This window comes from Mixophyes fleayi, chromosome 2 (assembly GCF_038048845.1).
Source record: "Mixophyes fleayi isolate aMixFle1 chromosome 2, aMixFle1.hap1, whole genome shotgun sequence".
NCBI classification, from domain to species: Eukaryota; Metazoa; Chordata; class Amphibia; order Anura; family Limnodynastidae; genus Mixophyes; species Mixophyes fleayi.
Window position 1 is genome coordinate 189,103,809 of NC_134403.1, and position 20,867 is coordinate 189,124,675.

A 20,867-nucleotide genomic window follows, 5' to 3' on the forward strand; every position below is an offset into this window, starting at 1 on the left:
AACTTAATTTATGGACATCTATGGTTTGATTTCTTTGCATGTGTGGATTGCAAGGGTTGTTGCTGACATGGTGTACATTTCAATACAATAGCCACATTAAATATATATTTACTGAGAAAAATGTTAATGTGTTCAATACTTATTTCACCAGCTGTATATCCACGGCCTGGCTTTGCGCTGGCCTACCAAAGGACATTGGTAGACAGGATTGTGGAGTTTGGAGACGGGCAGAACTTGGCATCAGTCGATAGGAGGATGGTCATTGCTAATGTAGTGAGTTTTGCAGAGCAGTACAAATGGGGATTTCATTTTGCATTATTAAAATGAGATAAACACGTGGAGAGGAGTTACCTTTAAGGGCAGTACTTTCTTGGAGAATGGCACACAGCAAGACACTTGATTTTTGCATCAGGTCAGAGCAGGCGGAGATACTTTTAATGGGGCACATTTTACACTTTTGAGTTACATTTCATTACAAAAAGTGCTTTGTTAGTTGCACTAAAGCAAAAAGCTTCATACATGCAAAAGTGCCACATGTAATAAGGACAGTTCCAATGTCCCCCCACTTTTATGATCCATTTAAGCTAGAACAGAGGCTAACCAAAGCAGTACTTTGGGGGAAAAAAATTTTTTTTTTACTTTAAACGTATGTTTTAAAGTTAGAGGGTTTTTAGGACTCTTCATATTTTTTCTTATCCCCGCAAAACAAGACACACTCTAACTCCATGGATGCAGTGACAGCATGCGTGTCCTGGGATCAGTAGGAATTCCCCATACCGTCTCCCCTCCTACCATTGCTTGCTATCTGGTGTGTATAGTATTTGTTAACAATAGAAAAAACAACTCTCCAGGTATCTAAATAAAACCTCAGTAGGTTAATAGATTCTACTGTTATTTGCAGTTTAATAAGATATGTAGAGGTATAGGCAGTGTTGTACTAATGTTTGAAAGATCCACTCACGTCATTATCTGAGCCCATTCTAGAGTTAATAATGTAGTACTGTTAGAAACCCCTCCAGCCGGCACGACACAACCCGGAATCTACTCTGCCAATCAGGTGTTCACTGGAGCCCCTGATGGTGGGGACAGACTGGGCCGCAGACTGACAGAGGGTCGTGAAGTGTGTACCGGCTGGGGAGAACCCAGGCAAGCGGAATGAGGTCCACGCAGAGGTCAAGGGCCGGCAGCAGACAACAGTATCGGTAAACAAGCTGAGGTCAGGGGTCACAGGCGGATAGCAGAAACGGTAAACAGGCCAGAGATCAGGGTCACAGGATACACAAGCGAAGTCCAATTCAAAGCCAAAGGTCATACACGGGAAATCAGTAGCGGTATCAGAAGACAGGAACAGGAACAAGCAGGTCAGCAGACTGGAGCACAGAAGCTATAACCGGCAATGAGGCAGCAGGCCTCATTGCCTTAAATACTGACAGCAGCCAATCAAAGCCCAGCTCTGAGAATGCACGGTCCCTTGACTAAATACCTTAATGAATTAATTAGCCCACAGGCCGGTAATGCGCACGCGCCCGACACAGCCTCACCGCCGAGACGCGGCGCCAGACAGAAGGCGTCCGACCGTTGCCCTGGCAATGGCCGGGTCCTGGCCGGAAGTGACGTTCCGGTCGTCATAGCGACGGCCGGGACGCAGGTGAGTGAGTCGCGGCGTCTGGGCACCGCCGCGGCTCGTAACAAGTACAAATATATAAAGATAAGCAATAAAGCACATGAGCAGAAATTAAATGTTTGTTTCCATATTACATGATTGTCAGTACGTGGGTTATTCCTGTCTTCCAGATTCTGCGTAACCATGTGATGGTCAGAGTAGGAGGTGGCTGGGACACACTGGAACATTATCTGGACAAGCATGATCCCTGCCGCTGCACATCCCTCTGTATGTAAATTCAAATGACAATATTCTCTGTATGTTTGGTTGCTTCTGATTGAAAAACAAGTATTCTGCTTCCAAATTCATTAACTGCTTTTTACAAAAGGACAAATATGCAGATGCAAGAATGTATTGCTTTTATGTGCAAATTCATTTATTTGTCTGCCCAGCACATAAATGGGTGCACGCTCACATGCTGCTCTCAGGAGAACTATCCCTGCAATATCCAGATGCACCATTCTGGATGCACAGACAATAAGCATGGTTGTAAATGTTGCTTCAAAGTCCTGCATACTAACACTTTAGGAATAATCCCATTATTAATATATGTTCATGTTTTCTTCTCATATAGGGCCTGATTCATGCTCGGACGTACGTTCATTAGGTAGTGTACCTTGCAAATGACAATTAGAACTGCCTACAACTTGAGAGGGGCGGGAGGGGCAAACTAACATAGGCCATGTACAGAAAGGGCTTGCAGAGGGCTTTCCAATGCAGATGCAGCTTATTCTTGTTCTGGGTTTGTCGTATCATTTGCACCAGCTATAGGACAAATGTAAGTGCTGACTTACACGCATAGTCTTTATTTTCACTACATGTATGCGTGTCACTAACTGGCACAGAACATGTTGTGATGAAACAAGCTTGATATCCCTTCAACCAGCCTGTCCCTCGTTTCTCACCAAATGTGGAGATTTCCAACATCTACTTTTTATAGCCCTGTTTATGTTCTCCAGCTCACCAGAGTGCAACTGCAGTGTCTAATTACATGTGGATAAGAGAACATTGTACCTTTTCCCCAGGTGAGTTATGGGTAAGGATCATGTTCCAGGATACAGGTGAGGGGGCTGTAGCTACATTCATTCTCCCCCTCCTTTCTCTACAGGAAGCCTGGAACAGCTGGGGACCCTGTGACATCACAAACTAGTGTAAAGGTTTAATTTCAGGAGGTGCTGAGTGATATCTTAGTTCAGGAGGAGGGGAAAGCCAAATATTGTACAATGTCTTCCACAGGACTGCCTGAGACATTCTGTCTGGGAAACCACAGGGGAGCCACTGTGGAATGACAGCTCATCTCCACTTCCTCTCCAACTCCTTAGTCCAGTACTCACCAATGTTTAAGAAGGAGAGACCCAGTGTTTTCCCCAGGGAGGGGAAAACACTGTGAAATCTTGACCCTGGATATAAGGAACCACTCAAAGGGGGCAGTTGTTGTTTATTCTGGGGATTGAGGGCTGGAAGCTGCAGAGTGGCTGGTTCTAAGCTGCTGTTCTCTACCAGTGGACTACAACTGCAGATCCATTGGTCTTCAAGTGAGGGCAGCCAGGTTACTGTAACTCCTTAAGCTAGTTGGGTAAGGGACAGATAATGTGGTAAATCCACCTGGTATTTATTTACTGTTTGTATATAATATTCTAGTGTTGTGTTTATTACAATAAATGTACTGTTGTACTTTTCTAACTGCATTTGCCTGAGTGACTATAGGAACCGTAGAAGATACTGGGTAGGCTTCCCTGGCTTAGTAAGGCACCCTGGGTGGCCAGCCAGTTGGGAAGTGGGTAGAATTGGGCTAAATAAACCCGGTATCCTCACACATGTGTGTACATATATGTCGATTTGCACAGCATATCTTGCATGAAATAGCTCTGCGCATGCCCAGAAATGGACCTTACACAATTGCATGCAATTCATGTCTGAGCCAAATGACACTTAGGACTGCCTACCACTTGAGAAGTTGAACAGAAGAGGGAAGGGCAGACTAAAGTAGGCCATGTACAGTATGGGAGTTTTGACACAGATGCAGCTCAGTCAAGTCTTGGGTTTCTCATAAGTGCCCTTTTATTCAGCTGTATCATTTGCATCCACTACAAGGCAGGTGTAAATGCTAACTGATATTGATGACTGTCATGGCATATTCTTTGATTTAAAAACTACACGCATGAGTGTCAACAGCTAGCACAGAACATCTGTATAAAAGGGAGATAGGGTATAGAAACACATTGTATGCATTATTAATATGAAATTATCTTTATTTACAAAAAAAAAATTCCAGATGTTATAAAGCCAGTCCCCATGTTCCCTATCTCTTTTGATTAATTGAAGCTATCAATGAGGCTAAACTATTTTGGGAGAAAAACTTAAAAGTGTATTTTTCTTACAAAACAAGTTATAAAGTGGTTGGAGGTTGGTCATTGATGTGACCTTTACAGTTTTACAGAGTGAGCCTCTTTAGATGATTACACCTCCCCCCACCACTTCTTGGTTGTGGAGACATCTCACAAGAGCAGAGCATAATGGGCCATACAGGCAATCATTTTGGGGGTGAAACCAATATACCTGTGGTATTTTATGATTCTAGTGGGCCTGTGTACAAATGTAGTGCTTGGCCACCCAACTCGTTTGACAAGGGGAGGGTAATAAAGACATATCTCACATATGATCCCCCAACATTCTCTCTTTGTCATGTGTTCCCAAGATGTCCCCTCCAGAAGTTCCTACCTGCTGTGGCGTCCAGTGGAGGAGGACTTTGGTCTTCACAGCAGCTCTCACTTCTACTGCTCGATGTGGGAATAAACATTTGTCTGGTGATATTTGCTTAATGATGTCACCAGCGCTCTGCACAGACCGTCCATATCATGGAGCAGCAGCATGAACTGCTGTGTAGTGTAGTGCAGCGCTCTGACCCCTCCTCCACTAGTAACCAAAGCAGGCTAAGAACTACTAGCAGGGAAGGATTAGAAGGGCAGTGTGTAATGGAACATACCTTCCGACCCTCCCCAATGAGAGGGCTGACTCCTATGGGTCAGGGCTGGCCCCAATGAGTGCAGGGCCAAATACAAGGACCCCACCCCCTATTCCAGTACAACTAGGGCCCCACCCCCCATTCAGGTACAACTAGGGCCCCACCCGCAATTCCAGTACAACTAGGGCTCCACCCCCTATTCCAGTACAACTAGGCCTCCACCCCTCTATTCCAGTACAACTATGGCTCCACCCCCCTATTCCAGTACAACTGTGGATACATGGCAAACCCATATGTCGAGAGGCTGACTTTGGAATCCCCTCCGACTCATGGGCCCATTTGCACTGCACAACTTGCACCCATGGTGGACCCCACTGGTGTAAACATATACGCAGCCTATTAATTAACTAGAAACTAGCTACATCACTGAGGCACAGGTAAATATTCCCATAAATATTAATTAAATCCAGAAAATGGCTTGTATAGGAGGCAGGATGACTTTAGCCTCTATGTTGCATGCTGCAATGATTACGGTTCCGGAGATTATACGGATGCCAAGGTTACTGTTGAAATTGCCTCCATTTGCCAATTTCAACAGTAATTTTGTGATGTGGAAAATTAAATTTAAAATAAAAGATATAAAAAAATTAGTTATCTTAATTATGAAATCATAGCACAAGCTCAAATCAGAAAATGCAAGTGCAGTTTAGAAATGAAATATATTAATTTAAAACCACCCTAATGCTGTAACCACAACACAGTGATTGATCTATAGCTGCCAGCATTATATCCGGAGGTGAAAAAACACAGTTTATGCCAGCTGTATACTAATACGTGACTGTCTTTCTAAATTAGTCTAATTACCACTCTGATATCATGATTAGTAGGTAGTGGGTTATCTATATGTGTGTGCGATTGGAGTGGAGAGAACATACAGGTTTGTAGTTTGTTTATCTGTACGTGGCTGCCTTTCTTTTGTTTAGGTGTCTTCAACTCACAGCTGAACAGACAGCTCGCTCATAACAGAGAGCTGAGAGCACTCAGATTACTTGTTGTTTACTTTGTCCATCCTTCACAACTTTGACACACGTATAGACAATTACAGACATCGTTATCCCTTAAGCTTTGGGACAGTGATCCATTATTATTGCTTGCTTGGACTAGCCAACCTTTTTCTGATTGTAAAAGTGTTCCCTCTACTCAGGAGTAGAGCTAAGAGAGGTAACTACCAAAGAGAGACTTTGAGAACGAATTCCCTAATCTCCAACCTTTTTAGAAATGATTCAACTTTGGAATATACTTTGAAATGCAGTTTACAAAATGCAGATGAATGAAATCATTGCTACAAAACTATTATGTTTTTTCATTTACTGAGTACAGAGCTGCTGTAGGAGAATTTGTATTTATTTTGCACCTACTTTATGGTGCATTTTATTCATTCATCTTTTGGATACTGAGATAGTCTTTCCATCCTTGATTCCTAGGTATTTTCAGCCCATGCTGAGCAGCCTGGGTCTGGTTTCACATTCTGACAAGAGGAACAGACGCTGCAGGTCTCCCTGTTAATGTTACCAGCCCAGACTGGTATAGCCTTGTGTTGGTTACCACTTTTATAGAGATAACCAGCCCAGGCTATAGCACTAGTGCCAATCTTTCATTTAAATGGTTAGAGGGCACGCTGTTTCTATATATCATTTTTTTACACAGTAAAGATACGTGCAACATCATCTGTACCCATGTTCATAGAAAGCATTTGGTATCTGCACTAGATATGCCTCCTAAGAGGAATATCTGGAGAGGCATCCAAGTCTAACTAGGTCGCATTTCTAAAGGTTTGTGCCACACTTGCATATGCTCGCCCTTGGTGTACTAAACCTCCACGTCCACACCCCCAACTCACTTCTCTAGACAAAAGGTCCTTGTGCAGCACAGCAAACACATTTTTTATGCGCAGAGATTGGATTTATGTCCAAATCTAAATCTGAACATAAAAATACCATGTTTGCAGTTAATCAAAGATGTGGCTACACACTTATATTTCTGAATCTGTATTTTTTTTTTTTTTTTTTTTAAGACAAATGTAACCTTAAATGGGGCAAATACATGTGCCCAGTGCAAAGATGCAACAATAATCATCATATACTCCAAAACTGGCACCTGGGTTTTATAGATGCTAATTTTACATCTTGTATCTAATGATCTAATGCATATCAACATTTGTGTAATTTAAAATAAGACTCATCTCAAAAAAACATGCTTAGCTTGTGTCTGCATGCCCTTACTCATACTTGCCAACTTTGATATATGGCGCTCTGAGAGATGTCGGTGTTGGGAGGGCCTGGTCAATCGCGGTATTTTGGCCCTGCCCCTGCTCTGAAATCGACATGTCAACAGGATGACGTGATTTGCAATTCCCCACGAATCGCGTCATTAAGGCTCCATCCTGCCCACTTCACTAAGTGGATGCTGGAGAATTGCCTGCTCTCCTGGGAGTCTGGGAGACCTACCCAGATTTCGGTAGTCTCGGACACTCTGAGAGAGTTGGCAAGTATTCCCTTACTATATGACACTTAAACCTATACTACACATAAGCTTCTGCTAAGGGGCAGCAAATGCAATATACATGCAACTCTAAAGACAGATGCAAATTATGCACATGTGCAGGGCCGGATTAAGGGAAGGGAGGCCCCCGGGCTAAGGATACTGTGAGGGCCCCCCCATGAGCCCCCCCCCCCGTGAACTTACCTCCTTCTGTTGTTCCACTCCCTGTAGCAATTACGCAGTAAGTCCTACAGTGACAGCAGGCAGTTAACAGCATAACATTTGCTGTTAGCTGCCTACCATTTTCCTTGAACAAGTGACAGTCAGAGACCCGATAAATGTCGACGGCCCCCCAGCTGCCCTAGGCCCCTGGGCTATAGCCCCTTTAGCCCTATTGTTAATCCGGCTCTGCACATGTGCAGTGCATCAAATCTGAACTGAGAATCTTCTTTATTATGTCACACAAAAATCTCTTACATGCAATTAAAAATCAGTCCAATATATAAAACATTTGTGTCAAGTAGAATACTGCAAACTACTTGCTTGACTAACTATAAAACAATCTTGTTATCTTATGAAATATTTGAGTCTTTCAAAACAAATCCTGAAAAGTCAATTTTTTTTAGATGCTGTCACCTTTTACTGGTTCATTCAGCTTTCAACTAGGTAACTAGGTTAATCAAAAATATTTGGGTACTTTGTAAATAAATTTAAATAATATCTTGTCTGAGCAGTGTCGGTATAAAAGTGGGTCTTTACTAGAAAGCCAGAAGAAGAAGGAGACAAGGTCACTGGTAGTAGTAGTTATTCAGCCATTTGACATATGTCAAAACAGTATTATCCTATCATGTGTTAAATTCAAGCTTGACATTCATATTTTATTGAGATAGGCTGTCAAAATATGTGGCTATAAGTCTATATGGATCAATTTGGATTTAGGTGACAGAGCTACTTAAAGTACCCACCTTTCATATTATAGTGATACTATCCTTTTAGAAAAATCTAGGTTGCATATAAAAACTTAGCAATTACCTATCAGAGTCTTTGTGAAATTCCATTACCTGAGTGAGGTCATTGATTTGTGGGGGTTGTGAGAGTCTGACAGGTTGTCTGAGCAAACCCGTCTAGATGCTCTCTAGCATCAATCACCTGAAATGCTCTGTTTAATTTGCACACGCTGACTGTCACTCATTTGTCAGTTGGGACTCTGCCAGCAGCAGGCTCTATTCTGCTGAGAAAGGTATGAGAGACAATTGGGTCTCTGCATGGTTCATTACCTCTTTAGTGCTGTGTCACTTGTCCCTTATTCCTGTGACATAGTGTCTGCAGTATTCTATTCTTGGCTTCCTTGGAGACATTAACTGCCTCTTCTCCGATCGGTTTAGTGTAATACTTTGGCCTTGCACAAATGATCTGGTAATGTAAAACTACAAATAGTTAAAGGAGTTATATATATCATGCAAATTTTGGGCCTTTCTGACTCCTTGCTTATCTTCTGCAGAATTTACAAAACTATAGCATAATATCCATTTAACCCCATAGTAATCCTTCAGGATGTCATACCTAAGAAAATGGCGCAAACAGAAATTCAAAGGTTTTCCCTAAGCATGTCATAGATCTGGTTTTAGTGTTTATTGAAGAACTGCATGCTTGCTGATGAGAAGGATTAGACATAGTCCCCACCACTATCAAATACAGACAGTTCTGATGTCCCTCAATGTTACTGAAACATACACTAAGCTAAAGAAAGCAGTATTTTAGTGGAAAAATGCAAATGTTTAACTTAATGGAGGAAATTTTCACTGTCTCCAACCAGTAGTGTACACCAACCCACAAAACTAGGTGCAGACTTGGGTGTAATTGTGAAGTGGCAGACACTTAGGTGAACTTACGCACATAAAAAATAACTGTGCTTAGCAAGTGATTCTTAAACAATAAAAAGTAAAAAAAAAAAAAAGATTTAAAAGGTAAATGGTACATATGTACATCATAAGGCAAATATCATAGAGGTAGGAATTTGTACCAGTACCAGCTCCCATACATTCACTAAGGAACACTGGTAGCCCATACTTGCCAACTTTTCCTCGTTGGCTTCAGGGAGATTCCGGGGAGGTGGTCGTGCAAGGACGGGGCTTGATGAATCTCATCATGATGATGTGATATTTGTATCATTAAGCCCCACCCCGCCACTTATCGATTGTGAGGGTGAGAACCGGGAGGTTGCCTTGCTCTCCCGGGAGGTCTCCCAGAAATGTGGGAGTCTCCCGAACATTCCGGGAGAGTAAGCAACTATGTGTTAAAGAAAAGCAGCTAATGAATCTCTAGAGACTGAAGTGTCTTTTACATTTCTGTCTCCATTACTTAAGTCAAGTTGTCTTATCTGTCAGTCCTTGATTAAATCTTGGTCTCCAAGAAAATGGCCAACTCCATAGGCATTAAATACCTGTCATCATGCCACAGATGGGGAAGCCAACCATGTCTTGTACTGGCTCAGCATCAGGGAGAATGCCAGACTCTTCAGGGAGTGAGGGAGATCACCCCTATTTCAGGGAGCCTCCCTGACATTCAGGGAGAGTTGGCAAGTATGTGGTAGCCTCAGTCTGAATAGATAAATGCAGCAATGCTGCTCTTGTATTTTTTCTGCTTATGCAACTAAAATATAACGGAGAAGGTTGAAGGCTAAAACTAAATTAAATTAGGGAACATTGTTTAATACTCTCATAAATAAGGAATACTTTTATTTATGGACTTTTTTCACTGTTTTCAAGGTATAGTTTGTTAACATGTATTGTTATGTATCAAGAACTCAGTAACCTTTAAATGTTTGGACTTTTCTTCCTACAGCTCATAAACAAGCTTCAAAATCAAGTAATCCACAGAAGCCAGTAAATCCGATTCATGAGATCAAGGCTTGTTTAACACCGAGACCAGATAATCCTAGTAAAACACAAACAACATTGGTAGTAAGAAGATCCCAGAGTCCACTGCCTCCAGTGGATTGGAAGACCTACTCTGCTAACAGTGGTAGAACCCATTCCTCATCATCTGCCTCCCCTGAAAGTGCTGACAAGTCTGCAGGGTTTAAAGCGCCTCATGGGCAGCCTGATCTCAAGAGGACTTTTGCATTAAGGTAGAAGACACTTATACATGTGCATTCTGATTCATCAGGGTCAGGCTTTTAGTTGATTTACCCATTTATGAGTATGCAAGAAAATGTTAATGTATAGTTGCAGCTGCTTAGTATAAGACAATTAAAAAAAAAAATGTTTTTCTTTGTATCCTTCCTAAGTTTGCTGGAGGAGACCTTTTGTAGTCTGCACTGAGGTCTAGTTTGTGCCCCTAGGTTCTAGAAGAACAAAGCTGTAGACTACAGGCATATGATAGGGATATGTGCTCGCTACATAGTGGTACAAAGGGATATAAAAGTAACTATCAAAAAGACTGGCTTTAGCCAGTGCAAATTACATAAGATAAGAAAACTTATAAACACCTAAGTGGAAATTTAAGTGGATGAATCTAGGAGGACATAGTGTGAGACTGATAACTAACACATAGATACTTGAAATGCCCAACATATATAAAATGGCAAAAAACTTAAGGTACAACAAGAAATACAACTGACAGTACATGTGCTGTCTGTTTGCTATTTGAGATGAAGTGAAACGCGTACAAGATACACTACGCAAACTGGTTTTCGGCCAACTCTATTGGCTGAAAACCAGATTGTGTAGTGTATCTTGTGCAAAATCACTCTGCATAGAAGCATAGGCCCACTTTCTGGGCATGTACAGACTTGTGCATATCTGGCACTTACGACTGTGCTTGGAGAGACAAGATGGGGGAGAGAAGGAGCGTTCCATTGTTGGCTGAGTACAGTAAATGTGTGTTTATGCAAATGCAGAATCACGCTTCTACACCTGTTAGGAGGTGTATGTTATGCAATAGGATTTTTAAGAGTAAAAAGAGTAATTCATCTCCTCTAACTTCCCAATTGGCAGCTTTACATATAGGTCTATATGTGCCGTGAGCGCTGGTTAAGATATGTCTACATCACTCCCGTTTTGTGTATAACTCTGCAGCAGAGTTATACACAATCTGAGTTGCCAAGATTATAAAAGGACCAAGGTGTTTTATCTTGGCTGCACTGCTTGCAGACTATTCCTTTTCTTAGATATGGTTACTTTAATTATATGTAGGAGTGAATAATAAAAGGGCTGCCAGGAAATCTGGATTTAGGAGCCAACGTTTTAGAAAATCCTGAATTAGGTATTAGTGTTTCTATTATTGAATCTTACACTGAAAATACAATATACAATACATATACTGTAAATATAATTGTACATTATATATACACAATACATACAGTAGACGAGTGATTGTGAATAGGTTTGGGGCTATTATGGTAACATCAATTCACCAGGTTCACTTGTAGATCCTGTGGTAACTTTAATAGCCAGTCTGACTGTTTCCTTGAAATATATGTGCACTTAATTGATCTTGTTTAATTGCAGAGACTTATATTATTTACATTTCTCTTTTTGTACACGTACATTTGATTTATTCATATACAATTTACTTAGACTGTGACTAATTAAGCCTCACTGCAATGTTACTTTTCATTAACAGAGGGCATGAACGACCAGCTACTCCATCTCGGAGACAATTGTTCATTGAAGACTGTCAAGCTAGCCAGCAGTTGCTGTACACGCAACCTGGACATGATAGGCCTCATTTATCCACATCTTCTACAGGATCCCGCCTTACTGTAAGTGAAGATGAAAAGTCTTATTCTTCAGATGGTTTTTATGAGAACCACATCGGGAGACAAGTGGGGAAGAGTCCAGTACCTTTTTTAAAAGATCCAATGATGAAGGATGTCCACCAGAGTCAAATACACAATCCTCATTTAAGACTCCAAACCACAACAGAAAGAGATAACATTCAACGGGAATCACGACCTAGAACACCTTCTCGCTTTCTACGACCACCTACTCCCTCCAAGTATCTGCTCCAAAATCAGCAAAGCAAGTTAGCAGAATACCAACCTAAAACAGCTTCAGATAATATCACACGTTCATCTTCTCCAAGTAAGCAAATTAGTACACGCTCTTCCTCTCCAACTAAACAAGCGAGCATACGCTCTTCCTCTCCAACTAAACAAGCGAGCATACGCTCTTCCTCTCCAACTAAACAAGTGAGCATACACTCTTCCTCTCCAACTAAACAACTGAGCATGCGCTCTTCCTCTCCAAGTAAACAAATTAACATATGCTCTTCCTCCCCAATAAAGCAACCTAGTCAGCCAACAAGACAAGAATTAAATGTAAAATCCATGTCTATTTTTAACAGGGCTTCTACTCCAAGCAGTGTTTACCATAGTGAATCCCAATACAGAGATAGAAGCAAATCTGTAGGAAACGATTTCAATACTTCTCATAATCAACTCACAGCAATGAGAAGTGTCCCTGCTCATATTGAACAAAACAAAAATAGAAGAACTGGTAGGAGTACTCCAACAATACAGCTTAACAAAAATGGTGTATCAGAGAAGGGTAAGGACCGTAGCTACACTATGCAGCACAGACAAGCCAGTACTTTGGAAGCCTCAATTTTGTCAGATAATGTGGAAGAAGGTTATAGATATACACCATTGCCAATTGGTCCAGATCAAGAGAAGGAGTTGTATCAGAGTCTGGAAGATGAAATCCTATCAAACATCAAAGTGTTAGAAGAGGATTCAGATGAAAATAGCAACCAAGGAAACAAGTGTAGTGGCTTTACATCTAGCATAGCAAGTGATGTTGCTGTTCATGACTTTAACATGAAAAGAACCTCAGTATCTGCTTTGTCCTTGATTAGAAACTCACAAAAGACACCTGATGGGGAAGTAGAAATACCCAGGAGTGGGGTTTACATCAATACCAAATGGCAGTCTGGACAGGGAAACTATGATGATGTCATCTCAGAACTTACTAAGGTTCATGTCAAACTCAATAGAGTTGATGTGGAAAACTGGATTTCCAAAATACCTCCAAAAACTGTAGGGGGTGATACCACAGAAACAGATTTACCGACTCAGCATCCAGAATCACAAGAAAAATGTGAACCAGCATCAGCAATACAGAGAATACCTAAAAAGAAATTGTCTTTTATGCAAAGCAAGGGTAACAAAGTCAAACAATTGCCATCTCAGAGGTTAAGAGAACTGGCAATGGAATCCAAAAATAAAAGTTTAGAGGCTGCAGAAGATAACCAGGATTCAGGGTCAGTCCAAAGTTCTAATGCAGAAGATGTCCCAGTACAATCAAAGTTGCCACAAACATCCAAAACAAAAAGAGCATTGAAAAAGCCAGAAAGAGTACCATCAATATATAAGCTCAAACTGCGGCCAAAAATTCGCCCTCGGCGAGATAACAGACCAGAAAAGAAGCCGTCCAAAATCCCTACCCCAGTTTCCTATAAACAAACACAAAGCAAGTCTAAAAATACACAAAGCAATATTAGACAACCTTCTGGAGGCCGGAGTCTGAATGCATCACAGAGCACAATTGTTAGCACAGGAGACCTGGATACTGATGACGGGACATGGTCTTCAGAACCATCTCTGTCCCTGGAAGCCTCCAATACACAGAAGAAGCAAAGTTGTGATCTAGATAATCCAAGCAAATTGGAAGATGAGGAGGAGACGTGGGTTTAACACGGAAAACATTACTAAATATTCAATGCAAGATAGTCTTCAGTGGTCAAAAATCAAATGAATCTTGGGCCGATTCTGTGCTATAGTTGTTGCAAAACCTACTGAGATCCATGACAAGTAATTAACATGCATTTTATTACAATTTTACCCCAATCCTCAATTTCAGAAAATTCCAAAGGATCTGTACATCAAGGACAAAGCTCACCATAGCCATAAGTATTTTGTTATAACAGCCATCAAATAACAGGAATCTGTAGACAGTAAATATAAATAAAGGATGTTCATAAGTATCTCCACATTGCTTCTTCCCTGGCTTGGTCAATCCATCATGGGCACAGCAAAATAGAAACATGAGGGCGCAGTTGCACTTCTATTAAAAAAAAAAAAAAAAGTGGCATTTACACCAAAGTACCAGGGTCAGTGCTTCTGTTCAATTTTTAATATTGACTTTATTTACATTTCTTTAATTGATTTAAAGCTATAATAAACAGAAATTAATTCTGGACTTCCATCTTACCAATGTATACCATGTGCACGTTGGGTGCAGCTACAAAGATAATACGATTGGTTTTGGGGCTTGGTCCTGTGTCTTTTGAAAGCTGTTTCCCACCACCAAGGGGTAGATTACCTAAACCTTCTAAAAGGAAAGGTGGAGGTGTTGCCCATAGCAACCAATCAGATTCTAGCTATCATTTCCTAGAATGTACTAGATAAATGATAGCCAAAATCTAATTGGTTGCTATGGGCAACAGCTCCACTTATCTTTTTAAGAAGGCTTAGTAAATCTCCACCCAATTGTGCTTTCTCTAGGAAATGTGAGTCTCCTATTGCTTTGTGTTGAATAAAGTAAATAGCTTTATTGCATATAACCTCTATTTTTTCCATATAGGATACTGTGAATATATGTTTTCTACTTAAAGAGCACTTGTAAAATAATTTTGATATTTAAACTAAAATGCAAACTATAACGTGTGAATACATCTTGCTATAATCACGCTACCGCCCTAAGTGGGTGCTTGCTACTGAGTTAATTACCCTAATTCATGCGAGTGCCTGAATTGACTCGTATTTTGGAATTGCATTTAAAAACCTAACAACTCACTTTGACTTGAACTCCTCTTGAAAACCAGTGCAATGGCTCAGGCTCTCGCTCGTGATTTCATAGTAACTCGTGTGCTCTATGTCAATCCAGTCACCATCAGAATCACTGAAGAGCAATTAGATCACGACTGTGTTGGAACAATTTAAGACCACTAGTTTATATTATCAGATCCATTAGAATGTTGTCCGAGATGCCTCAACATGCTTAAATGTTTGGTCTTCAGATTTCTAAGCATATTAAAAGATGACATCTTATTTTAGATTTAATCAGTATGACTGTGCTTCTTGCAGTCCTTAAACAAATCTCCCATTTACTTATTTGCCCTGTACATTTATAATTCAACCAGATATATAAAATATATTTATTTTATTTTTCTATTTATAAACAGAATGCAGAAACATATATCACCACCTTTGGAGATTGAATTTGCGTGTCATTAAAAGTTGTGCTATAATCTTGATTTTCACTGTAATAAGAGATGTGATTTAGGTGTGATGTTGTGCAAATGCTCTACGTTAGATACCTTAGACTTTAATACATTTATGAATGTTTGACTAAAATACAATGATATAATATTAATCGGTTCACTGTGTAAATATATTCCCTTTATACAACTCAAAATGAAATAATAAATCAGGTATTTTAGCATGTAAATCATACTTAATACAAATGATGCCATTTTAATAAAAAAAATAAACCAATAACGGTGCTGACGGAATTTTTTTTATTTATATAACTGACAAAAAATGACTAGTGCTGTGAAATATAAACATTAATCTCACCATTTCTAAAATACAATTTGATCCAATTTTATCACTAGTACTCCTGGGCCTGTAACATTGCCTCCTGGACCCGGTCTAGGCCACTGTTACATTACTCCCCGAGATAGACAGTCATAGGCAGGGTGTGTCAGCTGTGTTCCAACAGTAAGAAGAATAGAATGCCCACAATAGTTTGTCTGTGTCAGAACTACCCCATTGAACATATTAGAAAGTCCTTTCATCCTTAACAAGGAGGTTACATTCTATAATTCTCAGCTTACTAAAGACACATAGAAAGGTGAGGCAACTCAGATTGAAATAATAGTATTGGGGGAAAGCCTGCCACACTCTGCGGAGTTCCACTGTGGACAACGGTGTTGGGCATTCAAATCACCCTAACAAAGAGGCTTAGATTTGGTCGGGGGGACCCCAATTCAGAAAGAAATACATAATACCAATTATTAACAAACTGCTGCTTAGACAATGCTTTCTCCTTCTACTCTGTTAACAAGGCCTGGATTTAGAAAAAGGTAATATTGACCTGACAGAATTACAGGGCATCAGGCTGTCCCTTGTTTCATCTTCGCCTAATTTTAATCCTTATGCCTGCCAGCAAAATAACCATAATGATCAACTTCTTACTGGCACAGTATTGTCTTTTATATGGATATGTTGAAAGTTGGGGCCATGGATCTATATGGGATTTAGGAAACTTATTGTGCACACTGTATCTGTAATGTTAAAATGCCTGTAAAAATGCATACAAACTGCATTGTGTGTAATATGTGTCTGTAGATGCATTCAATCCGCACTTCTTTAAATGTCTGTGACGAAACAGGAGTTATCTTGTTTAAGCCAAAATCATGTGGAAACGCTTTTTAATCCCATTTCATGATGTTGACATTGAGATGACTGTAACTTTCCAACTGCTTTGATGTACATCAGATACACTTTTTTTTTTTTTTGCATAAACATTTTATTCAATTCTACAAAAGCAAATACAGCATAACTGGACATAAATTGGTTAGTTGAGCCAGGCATACATGACAACAGGCAATTTCACTTGAGGAAGCATGAGTTGGAAACATATACATGGAAGGCATCAAGAGGTGCATCATCAATACTATAAAATAAGAAAGTGTAAAGGGGAGGAAAGGGAAGATAGGGAAATACAGGGAAATAAGGTGGGGAAATCACTACTCACTATGTGGTGTGTTGGTAGGAGTGTGCGGTACAAACAGAGTACCAGCTATGTAGAAGGCTGAGGATCAGAACGCCAAGGGTGGAGGAGAACCGTGATATTCTGTCCAGGGGTTCCAGACCTGAGGCAGGGGGACAGGAGTGTGATGTAGGATGTTTGTGATGTATTCCATGTGGTAGACCTGTCAGATGCAGTTGACAATGGAAGAGGAGGGGTTTCAGGGTTTTTCCAAAATAGCGCAAGCTGACATTTTATTGCGCTGAGCATATGTGTGATAAGCTTTTGAGTGTGTTCAGGGACATAGGGGAGAGGGCGAGGTAGTAAGGAGTATGAAAGAGAGGCAGGAAGCGAAACTTGAGTAATATTGGAGATGAAGCATCAGATGCACTTTAATGAAACAAGCAACATTCTAAAAAACCCACTGCAGTGAAATGCAAGTTAAAGCACAAATATGTATAATCTCATTTGGTACAATGTTTTTTATACTCCCAACCATTTACATGTGCTTAGCGTATTAGAAACTTACCTTGAATGCAGAATTTTAACGCCAATGTGTACGTAGCCTACTCTGGCAGGAGTTCTGGATGATACTCTACTCACAGGATAGGCGATAAATACCTTTATATTTACAAGAGGCACAGATATATACCTGTTCTTAAAGATGTTGATTTAAATCCCATTCTTCTAATACGTTATAAGGAAATATAGAGGTAAATCAAATGCCAGTTTTCTTATTAAAGCCCAATCCCCATAATTTTCCTGATAATCACTACTTGCTATATCAGGGGCAAACACAAGATTCCTAGAGTGGGGTTTCCATGCCATGCCCAACTGAGTGGGACAGTCATGCAAATTCAGGACTGTCCCACCAGAATCGGGACAGTTGGAAGATGGTGCTGCTCTCTCCTACCTGTTCTTACAGCTTTCACTACTTGTGAAGACACTGCTGGTGTCTTAAGCTCAGTTGCTGCTTATCTAGATCCTGGAATGTTGGGACCCTGTTTGGAAAAAAGAGACACTACTATAATAAGTACTGCATGCTGTAGAAGACACTACTACAGGAGGCACTGCCACAACAAACACTACTCAAGCAGGCAGTACTACACCAGACACTACTACAGCAAGCAGTACTTACTATAGCAACACTACTACAGGAGGCACTGAAACAGCAGGCAGTACTTACTATAGTAGACACTATTATAGTAACTAAGTAAAAAAAAGTTAATTATTTTATAGCAAAGTTTGGAATACCATTACTGAGAAACTCAGTTAGAGGTATGCATAGGATGACCTATGCTATCCCATGACCTCCACGAGCACACCTCTCAATCCATAATCTGCTCAGAGTATTGTCTAAAATGGTTAACATTGTTGTCTGACAGTACTGGGGTCATGGGTTCAAAATGTCATCCAATTCCATCTGTGTGGAGTTTGTATTTTCTCCTTGTGATTTTCCAAGTTTCCTCAGTGTTCTCTGGTTTCCTCCCACAGCTCAAAAACATTTTGGTAGGTTAATTGACTTGTAACAAAATTACCACTAGTGTGTAGTATGTGTGTGTATGTGTGTGGTAGGGAATTTAGAATGTAAGCTCCAATGGGACAGGGACTGATGTGAATGATTACATATTCTATGTACACTGCTGTGTAATATAATTTGGTGCTATAAAAATAAAAGATACATAGGTATTTATACTCTAGCTCGCAACAGGATATTGCGGTCATTCTCCCCAGAACCTCAATCTCACACAGAAATGTTGGCATTTACTGCTTTGAGCTACAAAGTAGAGGGGCATTCAGAGCAGTAAGTGATGGAACATTCAGATAAGCCATGTAGTTATGGTTAAGGAAAGTGGGCTTTAAGGCACGGTTATATAGCAATATGGGTCACATAGCCTCTAGGCCCAACGATCTGCAATCCATACTGCTCTACCAGTGCTCAAAGCAACCACTCAGACTCCTCCTGAGCCACTCCTGATAATTACCTGCACTAATTATTTGATTAGGTTCCATGTCTGTTTTCTAATGGACAGTAGAATTTTTGGATGACCTTTCCAATTTTCAGAATGCTGTTTGGGTTTCACTGGTCCTGAAATCTGGGACATATTATTAAAGTGATTCAGGACTGAAATAATTACCAAATAATGCATATAGTAACAAATGAAAGAAGGGCAAATTTAATAATATGGGAACAGATTGACTGCTAAATACAGTTTGAGAATTAGTTATCCCACATGAATGTCTCATCTTGTTGGGTTATAATGTAAAACCTAAGCGTACAGCTAAGCAAATGGTTTAGAAGAGAGTATTGGGAACAGCCTGCATAAATCAGGAGGGAGATAACTGTAGAGCAATCTGTAATTGAGCAGAGTATAATAACAATATGCTTTATGTAGAAATGTGTTCTGCTATACACTATTCTGGGTTTATTGCTGTTTATCATATTAAGCTGTAAAAGAAACCTAGTGCCTGAACACATCACAATTTATTTTATGGAGAAAAACAATGTTTATTTTCAATAAACATTCTTGATTTTATAACATTCTTTATTGATTTAAATTATCTGGAATACAAAAAAGACAGAAATAGATACAGATATCCTTTTCAGCAGAGTAGAGACGATTGACCATGCAGATTCCAAGAAATTCTAACACTGAAAGGTGTCACCATTAGAATAAATTCATTCATGTACAGCTACAGGATGCACATGTTATGAATGGTAACAAATATATATATTTTTTAAATCTGCAAAAATATTGTGCAAAGTATCAGTGCAGGCAAGTGTCAAGAATTGGAATGTGATAAGCTTCCCAAATTTTAGACTACCAATGACAAAAGGAGGTTGAGGCTTCCAGAGGGGCATTAAGGGAGGGTTTCCAGTTACCCAGAAATCCCCCTCTCTCTAACCATGAAACCTCCCAGTGAGTAGGTATATTAAATGAACTATAACACATTGTCTACAGCCTAGGGAACATTTCCACGAGTATCTGCATATGTTTTCATGTACATTGGACTCAACTAAATGACCACTGTCACTTTTGTCTCTAATGTATTATTTTTAAAGCTTCCAATCTAGTGCCTTTTCGAACATATGTAAAATGCAGAAAGTAAATGACTTGTTATCATCTGCAGCCTGATGTTCAGCCCTGGGTAACTAGAACACTAATTTTAATAGTTTTTATTTTAACTGGGTGTGAGAGGAGATTAATATTATTTTTGCAGAGTAATATTATCTTAGTTAGATGGTCAGATTTATTTAATGCACATTAATGTACAACTTACGTTATGCCTCATTCTTTTTTTATGTAACATTTTACATTTATGTACATTTTAATTGTACAGTTCTAATACTAGTCTCCTAGTAAAAGTTTATATTCAATACTGCAGCTGGTAGCTAGGAGGCGGTAGCCAAAAACAGGAGCGGATGGTCAGGAGCAGTCTGGGGTCAGTAACAAGCAGGAGAAACAGGGACAGGCCAAAGGGTCAGAGCCAACAGTGATCAAAGATATCCAATAACAAAGCCAAAGGTCAGGGTAATCAGTGCACAAACAGGGTTCAGAAACAAGCCATGGGTCACAACAGGAATCAGAATGAAAAGGATAGAGTATCCACGACACTTGGAGCAGGTCAGCTAGTGGGTCACACAATGCTATAACTATCAGGGAGGCTAAGCCCTCCCTACCTTTTATACATATGAGGGCTAATAACGAAAGAAGCAACAAAGTTGTTGCAATCAGCCTTAGGAGGCTTATAATTAATTTACATAAAGTGCGCAAGCACCAGGCTGTCAGACTTGGTGGGTTGCAGCGGTGATTGATAGAGCGTCCCGGCTGGTGCAAGGCTGCTCGGCACACTAGGCAAAGCTTAGGCTTACCGCCTGTCCTCCACCAAAAATTGTCACTTCCCAGACCCTAACACACTTGACATTTCGAATATAAAA

At 40.2% G+C, this 20,867-nt stretch overlaps 1 protein-coding gene across 1 annotated transcript in view; it reads left to right on the forward strand.

Annotated features, from left to right (window-relative positions):
- GAS2L2 (growth arrest specific 2 like 2) overlaps positions 1-15,596 on the forward strand; it is a 33,868-nt gene extending 18,272 nt beyond the window's left edge. The window contains exons 4-6 of the mRNA XM_075195145.1: positions 1,795-1,891; positions 10,014-10,299; positions 11,796-15,596. Of these exons, the coding sequence (XP_075051246.1) occupies positions 1,795-1,891; positions 10,014-10,299; positions 11,796-13,866 (2,454 nt within the window). The 3' untranslated portion in view covers positions 13,867-15,596. The remainder of the gene's footprint in view (positions 1-1,794; positions 1,892-10,013; positions 10,300-11,795) is intronic.
- Positions 15,597-20,867: the final 5,271 nt, after the last annotated feature.